This window comes from Diabrotica virgifera, chromosome 1 (assembly GCF_917563875.1).
Source record: "Diabrotica virgifera virgifera chromosome 1, PGI_DIABVI_V3a".
Taxonomy (NCBI): domain Eukaryota; kingdom Metazoa; phylum Arthropoda; class Insecta; order Coleoptera; family Chrysomelidae; genus Diabrotica; species Diabrotica virgifera.
In genome coordinates, this window is record NC_065443.1 from 175,660,384 (window position 1) to 175,681,851 (window position 21,468).

Consider the following 21,468-nt stretch of genomic DNA (forward strand, 5'->3'; position numbering starts at 1 on the left):
CCAAAACAATATCCCTACATCGCATAACATATATTGCGGAAAGATACGCACTGAGTGTCACATCTGGTTTTCGGTGAACGAAATTCCACCGAAAGTCACCGAAGATTCACCGAAAACCAGATGTGACACTGAGTGCGTATCTTTTCGCAATGCATGCCACATGCGATGTAGGATATTGCTTCGGTATGCGAGCTCCAGTGGCGTAGCTAGCATGGGTGACACCCGGGGCGGTAATCGATGGTGTCACCCCAAATCCTAAAAATAAAGATTGTTAAAATCAACGAAAATCCGATAAACGTATGTTTTGAATAATGAAAAAATTAAGAATTATAGTTAACGAAACTGCAGTAAATAGTATATCTTCATCATCATCGTCTAACCGCTATCGTCCACTGCTGAACATAGGCCTCTATTAAGTTTCTCCATGTCTCCCTATCTTGAGCTACCACTATATAGTTCCTGGCAGTTCTATATAACAGTTTATTTACTTTTTTAGTTTACACTATGTGAACGAATTGAAATATTTTTTTAGCTTTACTAGCGACAAACTCTAAAATTACATTTTCTATATTTATGTTTTATAGAATAGAATAGAAATATGCTTTATTGTCATGAAAAATTTAACAATTCTATAGACAAAGCTTACAAGAATCATAAATAAGAACAATAACAAATAACAAATACAATTTACTAAAATGATATAAATCGTCTATATAAATAAAAATAATGAAGAGAAACAAAAAAAAAACAGTAACAATCTATTGCAAAATTTAAAAAAAAAATTGCAAATTGCATATTCTACCTTAAGAAATTTAATAAGTTAAGTTAAGCTGCTGCATATGACACTCAAATATAGATTAAGATTATACTTATAAATAAGAATACTGTACTTTCTTAGTTATTGGTTAAGAAATTTTGCTGTTGAATAATATGGTCTTTCAGATAAATAGGCTTTAGTCATTTTACGGAACTTGGGGAAAGATGTTGCAGATTTACGTTGTAGAGGAAGATGGTTGTAAAGTTTTTTTGCAGAATATAATATAGATTTCTTTACTAACTCACTGGACGGGATCGGTAAATAGATGTCAAAGGTAGAATTTCTGGTGGAATAGTCATGTCTAGGTCTTGCTGGAAAGACATGTAGATGTTTACGAATTAAGCAAACAGTTTCTAAATTATATAAAGAAGGTAGTGTTAGAATCCTGTGATCTTTGAAGTAGCTTCTGCAATGTGTTGTTCTTCTGAGGCCAAACAGATATCTTATTGCTCTTTTTTGTAATTTAAAAATAACATCAGTTTGGGCAGCCGTACCAGAACTCCAAAAAGGGAGACCATATCGAAGATGTGACTCGAACAAAGAAAAATATGTTATTTTGGAAGAGGCTAAATTCATTTCCTTCGAAACAGATCTTATTGCAAAGCAAGCTGAGGATAGTTTCTTGCTTAACACATCAATATGAAGGGACCATTTCAGATTGCTATCTAAAAAAATACCAAGAAACTTTACAGAATCAACGATACTGATCTGGCTGTTATGAAGAGGTAAGGGTTGAAGAGCTCCTTTATAGGACAATGCTACTGTTTTGTCTACGTTAAAAGAGAGTAAATTTGAATCGGACCAAGATTTTATTGTAAGTAGATCAGAAGTTATAGTAGCATGAAGAGTTGCGATATTTGAGTTGCTCCAAGTGATACTGGTATCATCAGCAAAAAGAAAAACTTTTCCATCGATTTTTAAGCTAGTGATGTCATTAATAAAGATAAGGAAAAGTAGAGGACCCAATACTGAACCTTGTGGTACCCCACATACAACATTTTTGAGACTAGAGTCTATATCATTTGCTCTAACCAGTTGTTTCCTATTATCCAAGTAAGATTGAAACCAGTTCGAAGAAATACCTCGAATTCCGTAGAAATCTAGTTTTTTTTATCAAAATGTCGTGATTCACACAATCAAAAGCTTTGGCATAATCACAAAAAACAGTGGCAGTGTGCAGATTATTGTTTAATGCTTGATAAACCTCATGTAGTACAGAAAACATGGCATCTGTGGTACATTTATTATTTAAAAAGCCGAACTGATTTTGTGATAAAATATTGTTATCAACGAGAAAGGACATAAGTCGGGCTTTTATGAGTCTCTCAATAATTTTGGAGAGTACCGGTAGTAATGCAATAGGTCTATAATTGCAGGCATTTGATTTTTCACCACCCTTATGAAGAGGAATAATGATGGCCGTCTTTAGACACTCTGGAAATTTACCTTTCTCAAAAGAATCATTAATTAGAGAGATAAGGACTCCCAACACACTGTCTCGGAGATTTGAGAAAATTTTTATGGATAGTCCATCGGTACTACAGGAAGATTTGCTTTTGATATTATTGATTGTCTGAATCAGTTCAGATTTATCAACCGGTCTTATAAAGAATGAATTCGAGACCTTTCCTAAATTAGGGAGATAGGAAATGGGATCTTGTTGTGACACAATAGTTGATGTTATATTTTTACTCACATTAACAAAGTATTCATTTAGATTTTCTGGGTCTGGAAGGGAAAATGTTTGAGCTGTGTGAGTTTTATTACGAAGATCGTTTATTATGGACCAAGTTTCTTTTGCAACACTTTTAGAGCTTCTCAGACGATTTTGATAGTACAATTTTTTAGCTGATTTTATAAGTTTTAAATAGATTGCCCTGTACTTGGTGATATATTCAGTAACAGAGACGTTGGTAGTAAATTTCTTGATGTACAGTAGTGAACGCATATTTTTGGCTGATATGCGGACACCTTTGGTAGTCCAGGGTTTGTGATGTTTTGGCTTAATTGTGATTAAAGGAAATGCTTTATTAAAGATACAGACAAGCTTATTCAAAAAGTCACTGAAATTATTATCGACGTTCATAGAAGGAAAGGGCCACTCAGAGGTTAAGCTTCATGTTCGATAGTTAATCATCATCCAGCCTCAAAAGTTCACTGCTGAACACAGGCCTCCTCCCCTCATTTCCAACCCCATCTATCCTGCGCCGCTCTGATCCAGTTTTTTTTAGCTGTCATAAGTCGTCAGTCCATCTTGTAGGCGGTCGACCGACGCTTCTCTTGGCCTCCATTCCAGTAACCTTTTCGTCCATCGCCCATCTGTCGTTCTGGCTATGTGTCCTGCCCATCTACACTTCAAGCTTGCTATCCTTTCGATGACGTTAGTCACCTTTGTTCTTCTCATGATTTCTTCGTTTTTGATTTTGTCTCGCAGAGTTATTCCTAACATTGACCGCTCCATTCTCCTAACATTGACCGCTCCGTTCGATAGTTAATAAACCTAGGTTATTTAGCATTGTTGACGTCATTGTTTCTCGCAAGTAATTCTTGATTGTTTTTGGCTTCCCAAAACTTCTCTCACATGAAGCAACCGATACAAAAATGGTCATAAACAATTTTAAGGCGACCATTAAGTTTGGGAGAGATTCCATAAAATCCCATTCCACAATGAATTTTAAAAAGTCTACAGCTAACCATTTAGATGCTGTAATATTTGCCGCTTGTAAAAGTCTTCTTCTGAGCCTTGGTATTTCTAGCAGGAGGTCTTCTTCTGATACTTCTTCATGGTAAAAGTCACAAAATGTTGAAACAGCTAATTTCAACTGTTCACTGTTCGTGGAAAAGCAAAGTGTGTGTCTACACAGCCTCGAACAATGAAGCCATATTAATGGACTGATCTGGTTTCGAGTTCAACATTGAATGTCAAAACATTCCAACATAATATGATCTTTTTGAAGTTCTGCTCGAAGTGTAAGTCCTATATAGGTAGCTAACTCACCATCCATTCGTTTTCTACGTCGAATTAGGTTTTAGGTGGAAATGTCGTCGTCCTCATATTTTGTCGTGGCAAAATCTATGTATTACTTTATTTATAATATTATTTGAATATACTTATTTATAATATGATTACGTTTTTCTTCAATATAAAGACGAAGTGCCCCTATTTTGGTCATGATTGATCAATACCTTTAATTACACAAAGCGGGCATGAGGTTATGTGCAGCACCTCTGGTGTATAAATTTTCTTGTTGATGAGAGAATTTGTAAATTGAAGCAACAACACTATACACATTTTCTGCCAATACTTTAACTGCAGCCAGCATAGTGCGCAGTGAGTGAGAACTCCAACGCGTTGTGGAAAGTCGCTTAACAGATGTTTTGCTGTGTTTAATAAGCACTTCCTAGCAGCTAATGGAAACATATAAAAAAACTTAAAAATTGCTTCTACAGTAGTTCTGAAAAATGTTACACAAGATATGTTTTGTGCAAAAGAGTGCTGGCCACATAAATTAATTAAATGATCAATAGATCCGAAGAAAATGGCCTTTTTTATTTTTGCTTTAATAATAGCTTTTATTCCTCCATGTACCCCGCTCATAACAGCTGCATTATCGTATCCCTGTGAACGGCAATTCATAATATTTCTACACCATCAATTTCAAGCTTCTTGAGAATTTCGTTACTTAGATCAACTTAGATTAACTGATTTTTTTCCTTTTAATGGAAAAAAATCCAAGAAATGCCTCTTTGACCTCGACTTCTTTTGGTTTCGTCGCAGTATAAAGAGGAACAGTAAAATTTCTTCTATGTAGGCACTTTGAGCTCAAGAAGTACTACCGGCAGAGTACGCAATTGGTAATTCACCAGTGGTGGATGCGGGTTTTCTCTGTTAACCTGTACGTTTCTACGCGACCAGCAATGCGCCTTTTTTACTTCTTACTTCTTTACTTCTTTTTACGATTTTACTTCCAATTTTTCGGAGAGAAGTTCTACTGTCCCTCTTTATAACATCGAACTTTAGATTGATACGTGAGTAGTCACAAATTAACGATTTATTCTTTTGTGATCGGGTCTCTCGGGTGTCAGGCGGACCGCCCCCCCGCATCACCCTAGCTACGCCATTGGCGAGCTCGCTAAGGTTTATAGGTTTTGACATATAAGCTATTAAAAATTTCAAAATTGCGAAATTGGCCATTTTTAACCCTCAAAAACTATGTGAAAAACTGAAAATTGCAATGTTGCCAAGCAAGGTAGATATTCGTTAACCATCGATTGATGAAATCCCGAAGAACTTTTTGCAATACAATATTCAAAATCCATTTGTTTCTCAATTGCTAATCAAGCGGGCGCGACATTATTTTCAACCGTTGTGTTGCGAGAAAGTCTGGCAAGATGGTAATTTCTCGGAAACTGCTAGAACGATTTTTATAAATTTTGGTGTGTAAAGGTTTTTAAATGCGGCCGATATTATAGTGGTAATTACATTGTTATCAAATTTTCCATTTTTCTGGAAATCTAATGAGCTTTCTTATTTCAAATGGAACACCCTGTATGTTTTTTGCGTTTTAAAATCCTTAAGAAATACTGATTATTTTTCATGTAATATTCCCTATACCTAAATGCCATAATTTCGGAGTTGCAACATTTTTGCTACATTTACATATTAAAAAAAATTTTTTTAACAAATCTAAAAATCAATTTTTTCGGACCAAGTTGACATTATTTTAGGCTCTTTGGATCATTGGCTCTTTGAATCATTTCCGAGTTATAAACAATTTAAAACTGAAAAAATGGAAAAATGACGATTTTTAGGTTTAAAAACACAAGCAAAAAATATTATTTTTGAAACTACGAACTACCTAAATTTAAGTTCAAAGCTTATTTTATTAGCTACCGATAAGCAATTTGGTCTTATTTTATTCTAAAACATTGTTTTTTAGTTGTTAATGCATCCCGATCGCCCGTCCTCACATATGCGCTTCATTGATAATTAAAAAAACAATGTTTTAAAATAATTAAGACCAAATTCCTTATTGGTAGCTAATAAAATAAACTTTGAACTTGGATTTAGGTACTTCGTAGTTTTAAAAACAATATTTTTGACTTGTGTTTTTGAACCTATACCAATAGGTAAGAATAGAAGAGGAAGGCCCATCAAAGAATGGAACAGTGACATTTCGCAGATACTGCAGAGTAAGGGTAAGACTTGGCAGGAAGCAACACAGATGGCATCCAATAGGAAGGAATGGAGAAAGTTCGTTAAGAGCTAGGACAATCCAGAAGATTGTAAAATATTGTAATTTATTGAATTGTAATTTAATGAATTGTATTATAAATGGCCCTACACCGAAAGGTACTAATGGGTCTACTGATTAAGTAAAGTAAGTATTTTTGACTTGTGTTTTTGAACCTATAAAATCGTAATTTTTCCGTTTTTTTTTCCATTTTAAATTGTTTATAACTCGGAAACGATTAACTTTAGAGGAAAATTAAAAAATACCTTTTTTGTTCCCAATGATCCAAAGAACCTAAAATATTGTCTAGCCGGGCCAAAAAAATTGATTTTTATAATTTGTTAAAAAAATTTTTTTTTTAATAAATGTAGCAATAACTCCGAAATTATGGCATTTAGGTATAGGGAATGTAACACGAAAAATAATCAGCATTTCTTAAGGATTTTCAAACGCAAAAAATATACAGTGTGTTCTATTTGAAATAAGAGAGTTCATTAGATTTCCAGAAAAATGGAAAATTTTACAACAATCTAATTACCACTATAATATCCGCCGCATTTGAAAACCTTTACTCACCAAAATTTATAATAATCGTTCCAGCGGTTTCCGAGAAATTACCGTGTTGAGAGACTTTCTTGCAACCCTGTATATGTAATAATATGCGTAAATATATGTGCGGAAAAATATTCTGATTCAATTTTTTTTCACCGTCTTGCTTGAAAATGTCCCCTTTTGACAAATTTGCATGTTACCAGAATCATAAAGCAGTCAATAATTTTTATAAACTTTTTCTTTTGTTTTTTTCCTAAAACTAATTTTTTGGCATCGGAAAAATTCTTTTTAGTTTTTTTTTTATCATTCCAAAGAGAAAAGTGACTTTTCTCTAAATAGTAGAGAAAAAGGTAGTTTTCGAGATATAAGCTATTGAAAATTAAAAAATTGTGAAATCGGCCATTTCAACCCTCAACAACTATGTAAAAAAACTGAAAATTTTAATACTGCCAAGGTAGGTAGATATTATTTAAACCTCGTTTGATGAAATCCCGAAGAGTTTTTTGCAATACAATATCGAAAATCCCTTTCTTTTTTAATTGCTAAACAAGCGGCCGCTACATTATTTTCAACCGTTGCATGTATAAAACATTGAATGTAATAGGCGTAAATATACGTAAATATGTGCGGAAAAATTTTCTCATTTTATTTTTTTTGCCATCTTGCTTGTAAATCCCTATTAACAAATTTGCATGTTGCCATTTTAAACAATTTTTCTAAAATGTTTTCCGATTACATAATATACAAACGCCAACGGTTGAAAAGAGTGTCGCGCCCGCTTGATTAGCAATTAAAAAACATAGTGGTTTTGGATATTGTATTGCAAAAAGCTCTTTAGGATTTCATCAATCGATGTTCTTAGAATATCTACGTACCTTAGTATCATTGAAATTTTCGGATTTTCACATAGTTTTTGAGGATTCAAAATGGCCAATTTTGCAATTTTTAAGATCTTTTCTATGTGGAATGATCCAAAAAAAAACTAAAAAAAAATTTCCGATGCCAAAAAGTTAGTTTAAGAAAGAAACAAAAAAAAAACGTTTAAAACAATTTTTGACTGCTTTTTGATCCGGCGACACGCAAATTTGTCAAAAGGGGACCTTTTCAAGCAAGATGGTGAAAAAAAATTGAATCAGAATATTTTCCGCACATATATTTACGCATATTACATAATATACATGCAACGGTTGAAAATAGTGTCGGGCCCGCTTGATTACCAATTAAAAAACATAGGGGTTTTGGATATTGTATTGCAAAAAGCTCTTCAGGATTTCATCAATCGATGTTTAACGAATATCTACCTATCTTGGGAACATTGAAGTTTTCAGTTTTTCACAGAATTTTTAAGGGTTAAAAATGGCCGATTTTACAATTTTTAAATTTTTAATCGCTTATATGTCAAAAACTATCAACTTTAGACAAAAGTCACTAAAGATGCAAAAAAAATAAATTTAGAAAAAAAAACAAAAAAAACGTTTAAAAAATTTTTGACCTACTTTTGGACCTGAAACATGCAGATTTGTTAAAAGGGGTTCTTTTTGAGTAAGATTGTGCAAGAAATCCGAATCAGAATATTTTTTCTAGCGGATGCGCAGTGGCTTTCTAGACTTAATGTATTTGTGTAAAGATATACGTTCGGCAATCTGTTCTGCGTTCTGTTCTGCAATAAAGTATTAAATAAATTTTCTATTGTTGAAGTTTCTCTAAAGCATTAAATAAAATATTAACTCATGTAGTATTATGAAAAAAAAAAGAATGTGTGTACTTTGTACGCACGTAAGAAGTTATACTTCTATTATTATGATTTCAACGAAATTAATATACTTAACAGGTTATTTGTATTTTATTTAAATATTAATAACTTTCTTTACCTACCATTTAAAAAATTTTATTAAAACGATACCAAAAATATAAAAAAAATATGAATCGTCCGGGATTTGAACCCGGGACCTCTTGATCTCCGGTTACACGCTCTACCACTGCGCTATCTCCCTTTTGCTTTGACAGGTTACAAGATTTCTCATACATACTGACAAATTTAATACAAAAATACTTTAAATAATATACATACTTACTATTATTACAAAACATCTTATTCCCGAGGAAGACAAATCCAAAGACACAAAAATTATAATAAATAATACATTTACTAAAAACACTAATATATTCTTTTCACACCTTTACTTGCACTGATATATTTGTACATAACTTGAAAGATTCAGCAACTAAACGCCATACTGTCTGTGCGCGCATGCGAGCAGAATTAGGAAATTTTACTCTCAATCGCGCCTAAAGAAGTATACCTTCAAAAAATAATGTAAAAAATAATATTATACGGATTCCAGTTTTCACGATAATGATACATTTCTTTTATTTTTCAGGACGTGATCCCGATTTCCTCGCCTTCGTGATAACTCTTCTAATGATGCTACTCTTAGCAGCGGGTGTTAAAAAATCGTTAATCTTTAACAACATCCTGAACGTGATCAACCTCGCAGTGTGGGTGTTCGTCATGACAGCGGGACTTTTTTACGTCAACACCGACAATTGGACCAAACACAAAGGATTTCTTCCTAAGGGATGGTCCGGAGTGAGTAATAAACACACTTTTCCTTTTGATGTTCCATTTTAGCTTTCGTCGCTTTTTGTGTTACAGAAATTCGGCGATATATTTTATTAAGGCGAAAAATAAATGGATATAATGTGGGGGCGTACAAAAATAATTATTATGTGAGAATGTGGGTGTGGGTAGTAATAACACGCTTTTAAAAAAATAATAATATTATCCAGTCTGAAATACCATACTCCCTCTTCTTTTTCTTCGTACTTTGATCTTTTTAAAACCCTCATAGCAATTTACATTTCTAAATAGTAAAAAGAGCGAGCGGTTCACACCTGAAAAGACGTTTACAAACGAATATTCCAGGGCCCATCTGTTTTGAGATGGACGTTGAGAGGTGACTCAAATTTTTTTGCAAAAATTGCTTAAGAATAACTCAAATAATAATATTTGAGTTATCCTCCCTCTCAAAAAGGTCCGGAACATTGTTTAAATAATTAAAATGTCAAAAAATGAAGGAAAAATTCGATTTTTTTCTTCGTTTTTTGATTATAACTTTAAAAGTATTCATTTTCGAGAAAAGATGTACTGACATAAAAGTTGCGTAATTAAATTTTCTACAATGCAGAATTGGTTAAAAGTTGAAAAAATAGTCACCCTTGTTGCAAAATAGCAATAATTGCGGAAAAAACCATACAAAGACAAGTATTCGCATTTTACGTTTTTAAACGATTTATGCTACACTTATGATCTTCATATTTCACCCAGAAAAACATTATGATACGTTAAAACAACGCTGTAAATTTCATTAAGATCGGTTAAATAGATTTTGCAAAATAAATTTTGCAATACAGCTTTCGCAAAAACAATTCATTTTTTCAAAATGTTACAGGACTGAAAATAAAGCAGATAGCAAGTTGAAATTTTTTTTACGTATAGAAGTATACTGTACCTTTCATATGCAATTTGTAAAATTAAAATCGATTAACTACCACGGCGTCAGGAATTTTTTTAAATAAACATTAATTATTGGTGCTACGCGCAGGACAGCGGTGTTCCATTCACATAAAGTTGATTTCCACCAAAATGTCTTCCAATCTTCATCTAATATATTATTTTCTTACTCTATATTTTATTGTATTTTAATATTTTAATTCCACAAAAATCAAACTAATTTTATTATTGTTTGTGAAATACTGTTTAAACAATTGCATATGTTTAAAAATAATAAACTTTTATTCGCAAGTTCAAATATATGAACAAAAAAAGTTTTTGCTAAAAAAAGTGTTATTTTAAGGGATAGAGTATGTGTTTTTATTTTGCAATAAACAAATTTATTTATTTATATCGAAATGTAATAAAAATTAAAATGTATCAATAATTATCAAAGGTCATTGGAATGCCCAATCAGAGCAAACTATCCGGTGTCCTGCGAGCAACACCAATAATTAATGTTTATTTAAAAAAATTCCTGACGCCGTGGTGGTTAATCGATTTTAGTTTTGCAGATTGCAGATGAAAGGTACAGTACCCTTCTATACGTAAAAAAAAATTCAACTTGGTATCTGCTTTATTTTCAGTCCTGTAACAGTTTGAAAAAATGATTTTTTTTGCGAAAGCTGGATTGCAAAATTTATTTAGCAAAATCTATTAAACCGATCTTAGTGAAATTTAGAGTATTGTTTAACTGTATCATATAGCTTTTCTGGGTGAAACTTGAACGTCCTAACTTTAGCATAAATAGTTGAAAAACGTAAAATGCGAATACTTGTTTTTGTATAGTATTTTCCCAATTATTGCTATTTTGCAACAAGGGAGACTATTTTTTAAATTTTCAACCAACTTTATATTGTAGAAAACTTAATTACACAACTTTTATGTCAATACAACTTTTCTCGGAAATGAATACTTTTAAAGTTATAATCAAAAAACGAAGAAAAAAATCGAATTTTTCCTTCATTTTTTGACATTTTGATTATTTAAACAATGTTCCGGACCTTTTTGAGAGGGAGGATAATTCAAATATTATTATTTGAGTTATTTTCAAGCAATTTTTGCAAAAAAATTTGAGTCACCTCTCAACGTCCAAATGTACTAATATTTTTACAGATCCGCCCTGGTCTAGAAATATTTTGACTATTTTTTGTTTCATTTCTACCTCACCAAACCTTTTTATTCGATTCTATATATTTTTAGTTTAAACCTATTTTAAAACGTTTTTATATATTGGCTTGGTCATTGTGACTATGTACAGGTAATCTTGTAATTCATTTTAAAAATACTTCCAGATTACGTTGGGTTCAGAATAACAAGGTTCTATCTGCAATTTTTGTCTAAACTGAGATTTTTATGTAACTTGGTTTTATTTTATGTTCTTCGCCTTAATATAATACTAGCACCGCCATCTATTAACAGTTTGCTGAAATAGGTAAGTTACAAGGTTCTATCTGAGAGAATTTTAAATGTTGATAAGTTAACAAGGTTCTAACTCACATAAAAAACCGTCAACTAAGTACACAAGGTCCTATCTGAAAGAACTAAAAGTGTTTACAAGTTAACAATAAGACTTTATCAAATAACTTCAAGTTGTTTTATTATATAATAATTGTTAAACAAATGTATATGTGGAAGATGAACCTTTATTTTATTAAATAAGTTTAAATCATTTCTTAAATCAGAACTCCTTTGTAATAACTACTGAAGTAACCTTTTGCGGTTAATAAAAATATATTCAATTTTTTTTTATTTACATTGTTAACACATACAGGTGGCGATAATAGTAAAATAAATACATAACATACAAACTTAAAACAGTCGTAACTAAAAATTGCACCTGAGGCAGATGAACTTTGTTATTCCAATGCAACGATTATGTAGACACCTGAAATTTTCAGAAAAGCTCAGAACTCGATTAATATGCAATATTTAACATATTTTGTATAGATGCATTGAGTTTTATTTTTTATTGTAATCCATTTTAAATCTAAATAATGCAATGATATTTAGATCTAATTTATATGTCAAATATTTATATCAAAATATCAAATCAAATACATATTGGTCTAGTGGTTAGGATACCTGGCTTTCACCCAGGAGGTTCGTGTTTGATTCCCGGCATCGAAATCTCTTTTTGTTTTTAAAATTGACATTTTAATTTGAAAAATAATTGTTTTAAAATAAAAACGTGGTATTATAGAAAGTAAAAAAACTGTAAACGTTTCGTCACTGGAATTCATTTCTATTCTACAATTTTTAGAACTTTGACATTTAAAAATTCTAACTTCTTTCAAACCACAAAACTGTCAAAACTTTTCTTGTAATTTATTGCTCACAATGTCATCACCATGACAACGCGAAAGTTAAGGATATTTGATTATATGAAAGCGTGCCAAAAACAGTGCGAAAAAGTAAATCTCATTTAAAATACATTGTTACTTCACGCACACTTTAAATCCTTCACGCACTGCTATCTATAATGACCGTTTTCACAAACTAAAAACTCATACGTGATATGAGATAAAGTAAATAAAATAATTTATCTACTCTATCTCATATTATGTATAAGTTTTTAGTTTGTGAAAACTGGCATTATAGATAGCAGTGCGTGAAGGGTTTAAATTATACGTGAAGTAGCAATGTATTTTAAATGTAATTTACTTTTTCGCACTGTTTTTGGCATACTTTCATATAATAAAATATCCTTAACTTTCGCGTTGTCATGGTGATGACATGTGAGCAATAAATTAAAACAAAAGTTTTGACTGTTTGTAAATTGAAAGAAGTTTGAATTTTTAAATCTCAAAGTTCTAAAAATTGTAAAATAGAAATGTATCCCAGTGACGAAGAGTTGCAGTTTTTTATTTGTTTATCGTAGATAAAATATTGTATGAAACTGTGCGTGAAGTACTTTTTGTGCACTTACGCGATATACAGCACTCGCTGCGCTCGTGCTCTAAACATCGCGTTCGTGCGTAAAAAGCATACTTCACGAACTGTTTCATAAATAACTATTCCCGAATCGCTTCGAATGAAATTTTTAAGGCTATCTCATTGAAATACGCAGTTTTTCTTAATTTTTTGGCAATTTGGGATTTGGAACTGATTTTTGGAATTGTTTTCTAAGAATTTACTGAATAAATTGCAATTCTACAAAAAGCTTTATAGTGTCTAAACCTTTAAGTAAATGTAAGAATATTTTGACAACGATAAGTAGTTTCTATCTTACTACAAGCATGTTATACGTGTCAGACTTATTAAAATGCCCAACATGTTTGTCGGACAAATATTTTTTCATATAATATATAAAGTTATGCTGTTAAATAAACTTAAAAACAACCTGCTAGTTTTTACAATCATAAACATGTGAGGATGACAGGTTCCACAATTAAAATCACGTTCCACAATTTATTAAAACTTCCCCTGTTCCAATGTTCTCATACATCAAAATTTGTCCGACTACACACCGTTAAGCTATTAACGAATTATTGGCTTGCTATTAGGCAATCAAGTTTTTTTTTTTGGTATGTCTGATCCATGCCTGCATAATTTTGCCGTATTTGTATAAAATATATTTTTTCTACGGCCGTGCTAAAAGAGCCACTTTCACGAACGCATTTCGTTTCCGAAAGTTGCACTTTCCCGCATGGCGTGCGTGAAAGTAGACTTATATGTATATATGAAATATATGAAATACCTTGTAATATGGCATTATAATATATTATAATACATGCAATAAACTAATATTTAGATATTATTTACTAATTTATTTCAAATTTATCTTATTGTGTTCATGATTTAATAAAATTAGCGCGATTATTTCATTCATAGGAGATTCTGACCAATAGAAAGCTACAGAAATACAAATTAAACTGATTATTTTTTAATGATTTTAACTTCCAATTGTATAGTAAGATATTTAATCACGTGTTTAATTCTGTCCAATCAGATTAAAATTATACTGAGAATTATCTACTGTAGAAAATTACCGATATAATTTTTTTAAGTACATTGTTTCTATATAATGGCAACCAAATTCCTAGTTTTGACAACTGTCACATTTAAGAAAATATCCATAATATACGTATTAAAAAATAATCTTACGAATATCACACGACAGTAAGAATAAATAAGAAAATAATTCTTCATTTTTACTCAAATTTGTTGTCATTGGGCAATAGCCACTCAAGCCCTGCGGGCTCTCGTGTCTATTGCCAGACAACAAATTTTCGAAAAACTGTCGCATGATTTTCAATTTATTCTCACTCTCTTGTGATATTATACCCGATAATTTTTGATAATTTCCCGTCGTCAAGTATATTACGTCAGATGCCCTTCGTTGATATGAAAAAATACATTCAGTGATATTAATGACAATTAATGTTAAAAGTGATGACCTTCAACTGTCAAATATTTATAATAAGTGTGTGTTTAATTGTACTGATTTGTACTTATATAAATAAATTACAATAAAATTTTGGTTTTGAACAGTTTTATTCATGAAATAATCGCAACAAATTTCACTCGATCTCTAAAATTAATATAGAATTTTTGCCCTCGTGACACTTTGACATAATTTCACTCGCCTTCGGCTCGTGAAATTAAAACTGTCAAAGTGTCACTCGGGAAAATTCAATAATTTTAGAGCTCTTGTGCAATTACTACTGATTATTTCATTCATAGGAGATTCTGACCAATAAAAAGCTACATAAATCTAAATTAAATCGAAAATTTTTGATAATTTCCCGTTATCAAGTATATTACGTCAGATGACTTTCGTTTCTACGAAAAAATACATTCAGTGACGTAAATGTGACAGTAATGTTTTAAAAATTATAAAAGTGATGACTTTCAACCGTCAAATTAATATTTATAACAACTGTGTGTTCAATTGTACTAATTTGTACTTACATAAATAAATTACAATAAAATTTTGGTGTTGAACAGTTTTATTCATGAAATAATCGCAACAAATTGCACTCGATCTCTAAAATTAATATAGAATTTTAGAGCTTTTGTGCTATTACTACTGATAATAATTCGATGAAATAAAATTATTTTGACATAATATTTAAAAGTCAGATCAGTAGACAATTACAATGGTTTTGAATCGTCGTCATGGAAACCAATAACGTCGTCGTGGTAACCCATTATATTGAAAGTGTTTGGTTTTGACAACCTTGTCAAAGAATTAATTTATGTATTTTCACTTCTAAACAAGTAATTGGACTTCGCAAGTCCTAGGTTTTCACCCAAAGTAATCGAAAGTAGAACTGGAAGACGATATTTGAATTTTACGTGTAACTTTGCGTGGATTGATATACGAATTTACTAATTTTGAGTCATTTTTACTATACTTTGACATTTGTCACCTCATTTGTAATTCTACCCGGTATAATGGGGGATGAGTTATATTGGCGGTCGTACGGACCGACAAAAAGATTGCCTAGGTCAAATATCTCACCTTTAGTACCATCCTTGGATTATAAGTTTTCATTTGACACCTCATTTACCATTCTAGCTGGTATAATGATGGAGGAGTTATATTCACGGTCGTACGGACCGACGGACAGACCGCCAAGGTTAAATATCTCACCTTTAGTACCATCCTTGGATTATAAGCTTTCATTTGACACCTCATTTGTCATTCTACCTGGTATAATGATGGAGTAGTTATATTCGCGGTCGGACAGACCGACGGACAGACCGCCAAGGTCAAATATCTCACCTTTAGTACCATCCTTGGATTATCAGCTTTCATTTGACACCTCATTTGTCATTCTACCTGGTATAATGACGGAGGAGTTATATGCCCGGTCGTACGGACCGACGGAAAGGCAGCCTGGGTCAAATATCTCACCTTTAGTACCATCCTTGGATTATCAGCTTTCATTTGACACCTCATTTGTCATTCTACCTGGTATAATGACGGAGGAGTTATATTCGCGGTCGTACGGACCGACGGAAAGACAGCCTAGGTCAAATATCTCATCTTTAGTACCATCTTTGGATCATAAGCTTTCATTTGACACCTCATTTATCATTCAAGCTGGTATAATGATGGAGGAGTTATATTCGCGGTCGTACGGACCGAGGGAAAGACAGCCTAGGTCAAATATCTCACCTTTAGTACCATCCTTGGATTATAAGCTTTCATTTGACACCTCATTAGTCATTATACCTGGTATAATGATGGAGGAGTTATATTCGCGGTCGTACGGACCGACGGAAGGACAGCCTAGGTCAAACATCTCACCTTTAGTTCCATCCTTGGATTATCAGCTTTCATTTGACACCTCATTTGTCATTCTACCTGGTATAATGACGGAGGAGTTATATGCCCGGTCGGACGGACTGACGGACAGACCGCCTAGGTCAAATATCTCACCTTTAGTACCATCCTTGGATTATCAGCTTTCATTTGACACCTCACTTGTCATTCTACCTGGTATAATGACGGAGAAGTTATATTCGCGGTCGTACGGACCGACGGAAAGACTGCCTAGGTCAAATATCTCACCTTTAGTACCATCTTTGGATCATAAGCTTTCATTTGACACCTCATTTATCATTCAAGCTGGTATAATGATGGAGGAGTTATATTCGCGGTCGTACGGACCGAGGGAAAGACAGCCTAGGTCAAATATCTCACCTTTAGTACCATCCTTGGATTATAAGCTTTCATTTGACACCTCATTAGTCATTATACCTGGTATAATGATGGAGGAGTTATATTCGCGGTCGTACGGACCGACGGAAGGACAGCCTAGGTCAAACATCTCACCTTTAGTTCCATCCTTGGATTATCAGCTTTCATTTGACACCTCATTTGTCATTCTACCTGGTATAATGACGGAGGAGTTATATGCGCGGTCGGACGGACTGACGGACAGACCGCCTAGGTCAAATATCTCACCTTTAGTACCATCCTTGGATTATCAGCTTTCATTTGACACCTCACTTGTCATTCTACCTGGTATAATGACGGAGAAGTTATATTCGCGGTCGTACGGACCGACGGAAAGACTGCCTAGGTCAAATATCTCACCTTTAGTACCATCTTTGGATCATAAGCTTTCATTTGACACCTCATTTATCATTCAAGCTGGTATAATGATGGAGGAGTTATATTCGCGGTCGTACGGACCGAGGGAAAGACAGCCTAGGTCAAATATCTCACCTTTAGTACCATCCTTGGATTATAAGCTTTCATTTGACACCTCATTTGTCATTATACCTGGTATAATGATGGAGAAGTTATATTCGCGGTCGTACGGACCGACGGAAGGACAGCCTAGGTCAAATATCTCACCTTTAGTACCATCCTTGGATTATAAGCTTTTATTTGACACCTCATTTATCATTCAAGCTGGTATAATAATGGAGGAGTTATATTCGCGGTCGGAGGGACCGACGCACAGACCGCCACCGCCTAAGTCAAATATGTCACCTTTAGTACCATCCTTGGATTATAAGCTGTCATTTGACACCTCACTTGTCATTCTACCTGGTATAATGTCGGAGGAGTTATATTCGCGGTCGTACGGACCGACGGAAAGACAGCCTAGGTCAAATATCTCACCTTTAGTACCATCCTTGGATTATAAGCTTTCATTTGACACCTCATTTGTCGTTCTACCTGGTATAATGATGGAGGAGTTATATTCGCGGTCGGACAGACCGACGGACAGACCGCCAAGGTCAAATATCTCACCTTTAGTACCATCCTTGGATTATCAGCTTTCAGTTGACACCTCATTTGTCATTCTAGCTGGTATATTGACGGAGGAGTTGTGATTACAGACAAACGGACGGACAGACGGACGTGGATAATACAAAGTTTTCACATCTTTTCAAAATTGGTTGAAAACAATAAAAATTGACATAACTCCATTTTTTGTGGCTTTTTTTTTCCAAAAGTACGGCCCTAGAAAAAATATTGTTCCTAACTCATGCGGAAAGTGTCTTCCCCGCACTCGACTGCTTCCGTTGGCTCGGGTCAACGGCCGTCTCGTGCGTGAAAGTATCACTTTCCGCACTAGTTAGGAAAATAACGATTTTATAAATTCTACTAAAAATGTTTCAACCCAGTGTAGTATAGTTGGGACAATCTATATAAAATATGGAATATATTTAAGTAAATTTCTTTTTTTTCGATTTTTCAAAAAATACGTTATTTTGTTAAAATATCTCAAAAACTATTGGATTTATGAAAAAAAGTGTTCTGACCAAAATTTTAACTTTTTATTTACTGAAAATTATACTTTTTTTTATAGCTCACGTAGATTGTAAAGTAAGCGAGATATAAGCGTTTAAAATCTTGATTTCAATGCAAAGGGATCGTCTTTTTAGCCTTTAACATTAAGTGAATTCTCTGAATACAAGGGTCTAGAAAGATTGCAATTCCCATGATATTATAGCTTATGAACTTCCCTACAAAATGATGTGAGAATGGATGCAAAAAGCTTAAAGGGAAGCCGAGTTATTGTTAAAATACCAAATATATTTTTCTAGAGATATAAAAAACCAAATACATTTTTGGAGTATTTATTCTTTTATAAATGCAGTGTCTGCTTTGTATTTACATATCGGGCAACAAAGCTCTCAGTTTTGCTGATTGGAGATAAACAAAAGTTGATGGTACCTTAGTACCAAACAAAGTGATGGATATTCCTGCACCAGAAGAACTACTTAAAATGATATTTTGCAAAAAAGGATGTGGCTCAACTTTTGGGTGTCGCAATTTCAACTTGGATTATATTGCAATCAATCTTGCGGTTCTTGCTCCGGTGATAGCTGCCAAAATTGTTCTCCTGTTCCTGTCGACCAAAAAGAGGAGGAAGTTGATGCAGAAGAAATAGACGAATTTGGAAGTTGAAGTTAAATTATTGATATACAGTCGAACCTGATTATTGGAATAGCCTTCGTGCCAAGCAAAAGTATTCCTATAACCGGGATATTCTGATAACCGATCATTGGTGACTAGCAGAAACGTTTCGGGACTTCAAATTTCTGTTTAAAAATCATATTAATTGTATACTTAATTTAATGTTGTAAAATAGATATTTCTCATTTTCATCAAAATGTGAAGTTTAAAAAGGTTAATTTCCCTTAAACGTATGTTTTTATGGGATACAAATTTGATATCATATATTATTTATATCATAAGCAACAATTAATTTTCATTTTCTGAACGAATACAGATTTTTTCCCTAATTTTTATGATAAGGGGCAGTTTTTACGGGTTGAATCAAATTAAAAACTTGTATGTATCAGGTTTTTCATATTTAAATATTATATATTTTTTCTAAGACCGAAAATAAACTGATTTCATAATATCAGCCATTTTTTTAATAACTCTATGAGGGGTAGTTTTTAAGGGTAGTTACATATAAAAATATCGAACTATTAGTTACATTGTAAAAATACAACAAAAATTTAACGTGTTTAAACATATTGATGTCTATAACTGCTTCCATTTATTAATTTTCAATTTTTTCCCAAATTTCATTCTTAGGGGTGGTTTTTGGGGGTTGCAATATTAAAAAAATTAAGTGTCAGATTTCTTGTACTTGAAGGAAAGAAATTCTCCTATTACCAAAATAAAAAATTTTATGTTTCTTGACCATATTTTTTAAATAATCTTTGTATTAGGGGTTGTTTTTAAGGGTTGGTGAGTATAACCGATATCCTGTTCAAGTTGTTTCCGAACCGAAGCAACCAGTTCCTCACTAAGAAGACGAAAATCCTGCTAAACTTGATGGATTACAGTGAACAAATTAAGCCAAATACGACGATAAATGTACAAAATGTAGTGCATTTACGTGTAAACGGCATTATAAATTTAATATTGTATGTACAAATTGTAATGATCAAATAAATTAAATTTTTTTTGTACAATTTATTAAAATTAGTAAAATTAATAAAGCTTTTTTTTATTTTTTGTCAAAATAAGTAACGATAGAGTTAATCAATAATAAAAAAAGAGTCGACAACAATAAGGAACTACATGGCAGCAAATGGCTGCTGCTCGGCCGACGGTGTAATTTTTTAAGGTGCGCCCGGTCGAAGGTTAATCATAATCATGTTTGTAATAAGGTTTAAAGCGTTGAACTGGACCTCTTTATTTACTTATAAAAGCCCTAAAAAATCAGAGTATGGAGTAGCGGGTAAGAAGCAGGTCAGAGTTTCTATCATTTCAAGTATGTTAATCCGGGTTAGTGTACATAAAACGGTCATTATTGGATTTACTAACATCCAGAACTTCATTACGTTCCTGTGTAGATTCTATTCTTCAAGTTATCACTACCTTCTTGGTTTTAACGATAAAAGTTTTAGATTTTTGGATATAAGACTTCTCGTTGTGTTTTTTTATTTGTGTAGATACCTACTAGATTTTGTGCACATTTCAATCTTGTTCATATCTACCTGATGATATTCAGTTAAATTTAGAGTCAAAGAATAGTAATTTACGTAACAAGCTCCGAAAGTGATATTTTACGAGACGAGTAGGAAGTTTATCCTGTGAGTCTCGTAAAATCACTTCACAATCGCCATAACACCGCATGGAGATTGTAAGATTTTTAAACTTTTTCCTATATTTGACAAGTAATACAATACTTTTTCTGCAGCCGTTTTGTATGTTAAAAAGAATATATTCATAAACTTTACTGATGAACTTTTATTAACCCTTAACTACAGAGATCCGGTATTTTTTACCGGCGGGCATTCCCAAAATGTGGATTTCATGGTAACCTCACCACTTACAAGTTCATGTGTCTCTGTACCTCTCGGGTAGTTTGTATAACAATGCTAGTCAAAGCGTGTAGTGTGTATTGTCAATATTTTCTTTTCTAGCACACATCAAAAATCTTAACCGGTAAAAATTACCGGATATCTGTGTTAAGTAAGTATTTTTATATGGGTACTATATTTGTAAATCTGAAATGTTTATATTATTTTTTGGAGTTTGTAGGAAAAAAGTAAAGAAATGGACTGTGGAAGTCATCCTGGACTTTCAATGAAGGTTAAATTTGACGATAAAAATTTTGAGGCCACTTTGCAAAAATGGAATTACCATTTAATTTTGTGATAATTTTACCCCTTGTCGATTTTTTCTCATGGATGTAAAAATTTTTGTGAATGCTATTTTATGTTTCCTTTGTGATTCTATGTTACGTTTATTTGTTAAAAAAAAGTCTAAATTTTTTTTCATAGCATTTATGGCCGTTTGTTTCAATAGACCAAAAATGTTACCAAAATTCTGGTTTAATAGATTATTCTTCAAAAATCTTGTATTACATTATTAA

At 32.6% G+C, this 21,468-nt stretch overlaps 1 protein-coding gene across 1 annotated transcript in view; it reads left to right on the plus strand.

The window, feature by feature from the left end:
• LOC114337914 (probable cationic amino acid transporter) overlaps positions 1 to 21,468 on the plus strand; it is a 1,427,575-nt gene that overhangs the window by 986,419 nt on the left and 419,688 nt on the right. The window contains exon 5 of the mRNA XM_050641785.1: positions 8,985 to 9,193. Within this exon, the coding sequence (XP_050497742.1) occupies positions 8,985 to 9,193 (209 nt within the window). The remainder of the gene's footprint in view (positions 1 to 8,984; positions 9,194 to 21,468) is intronic.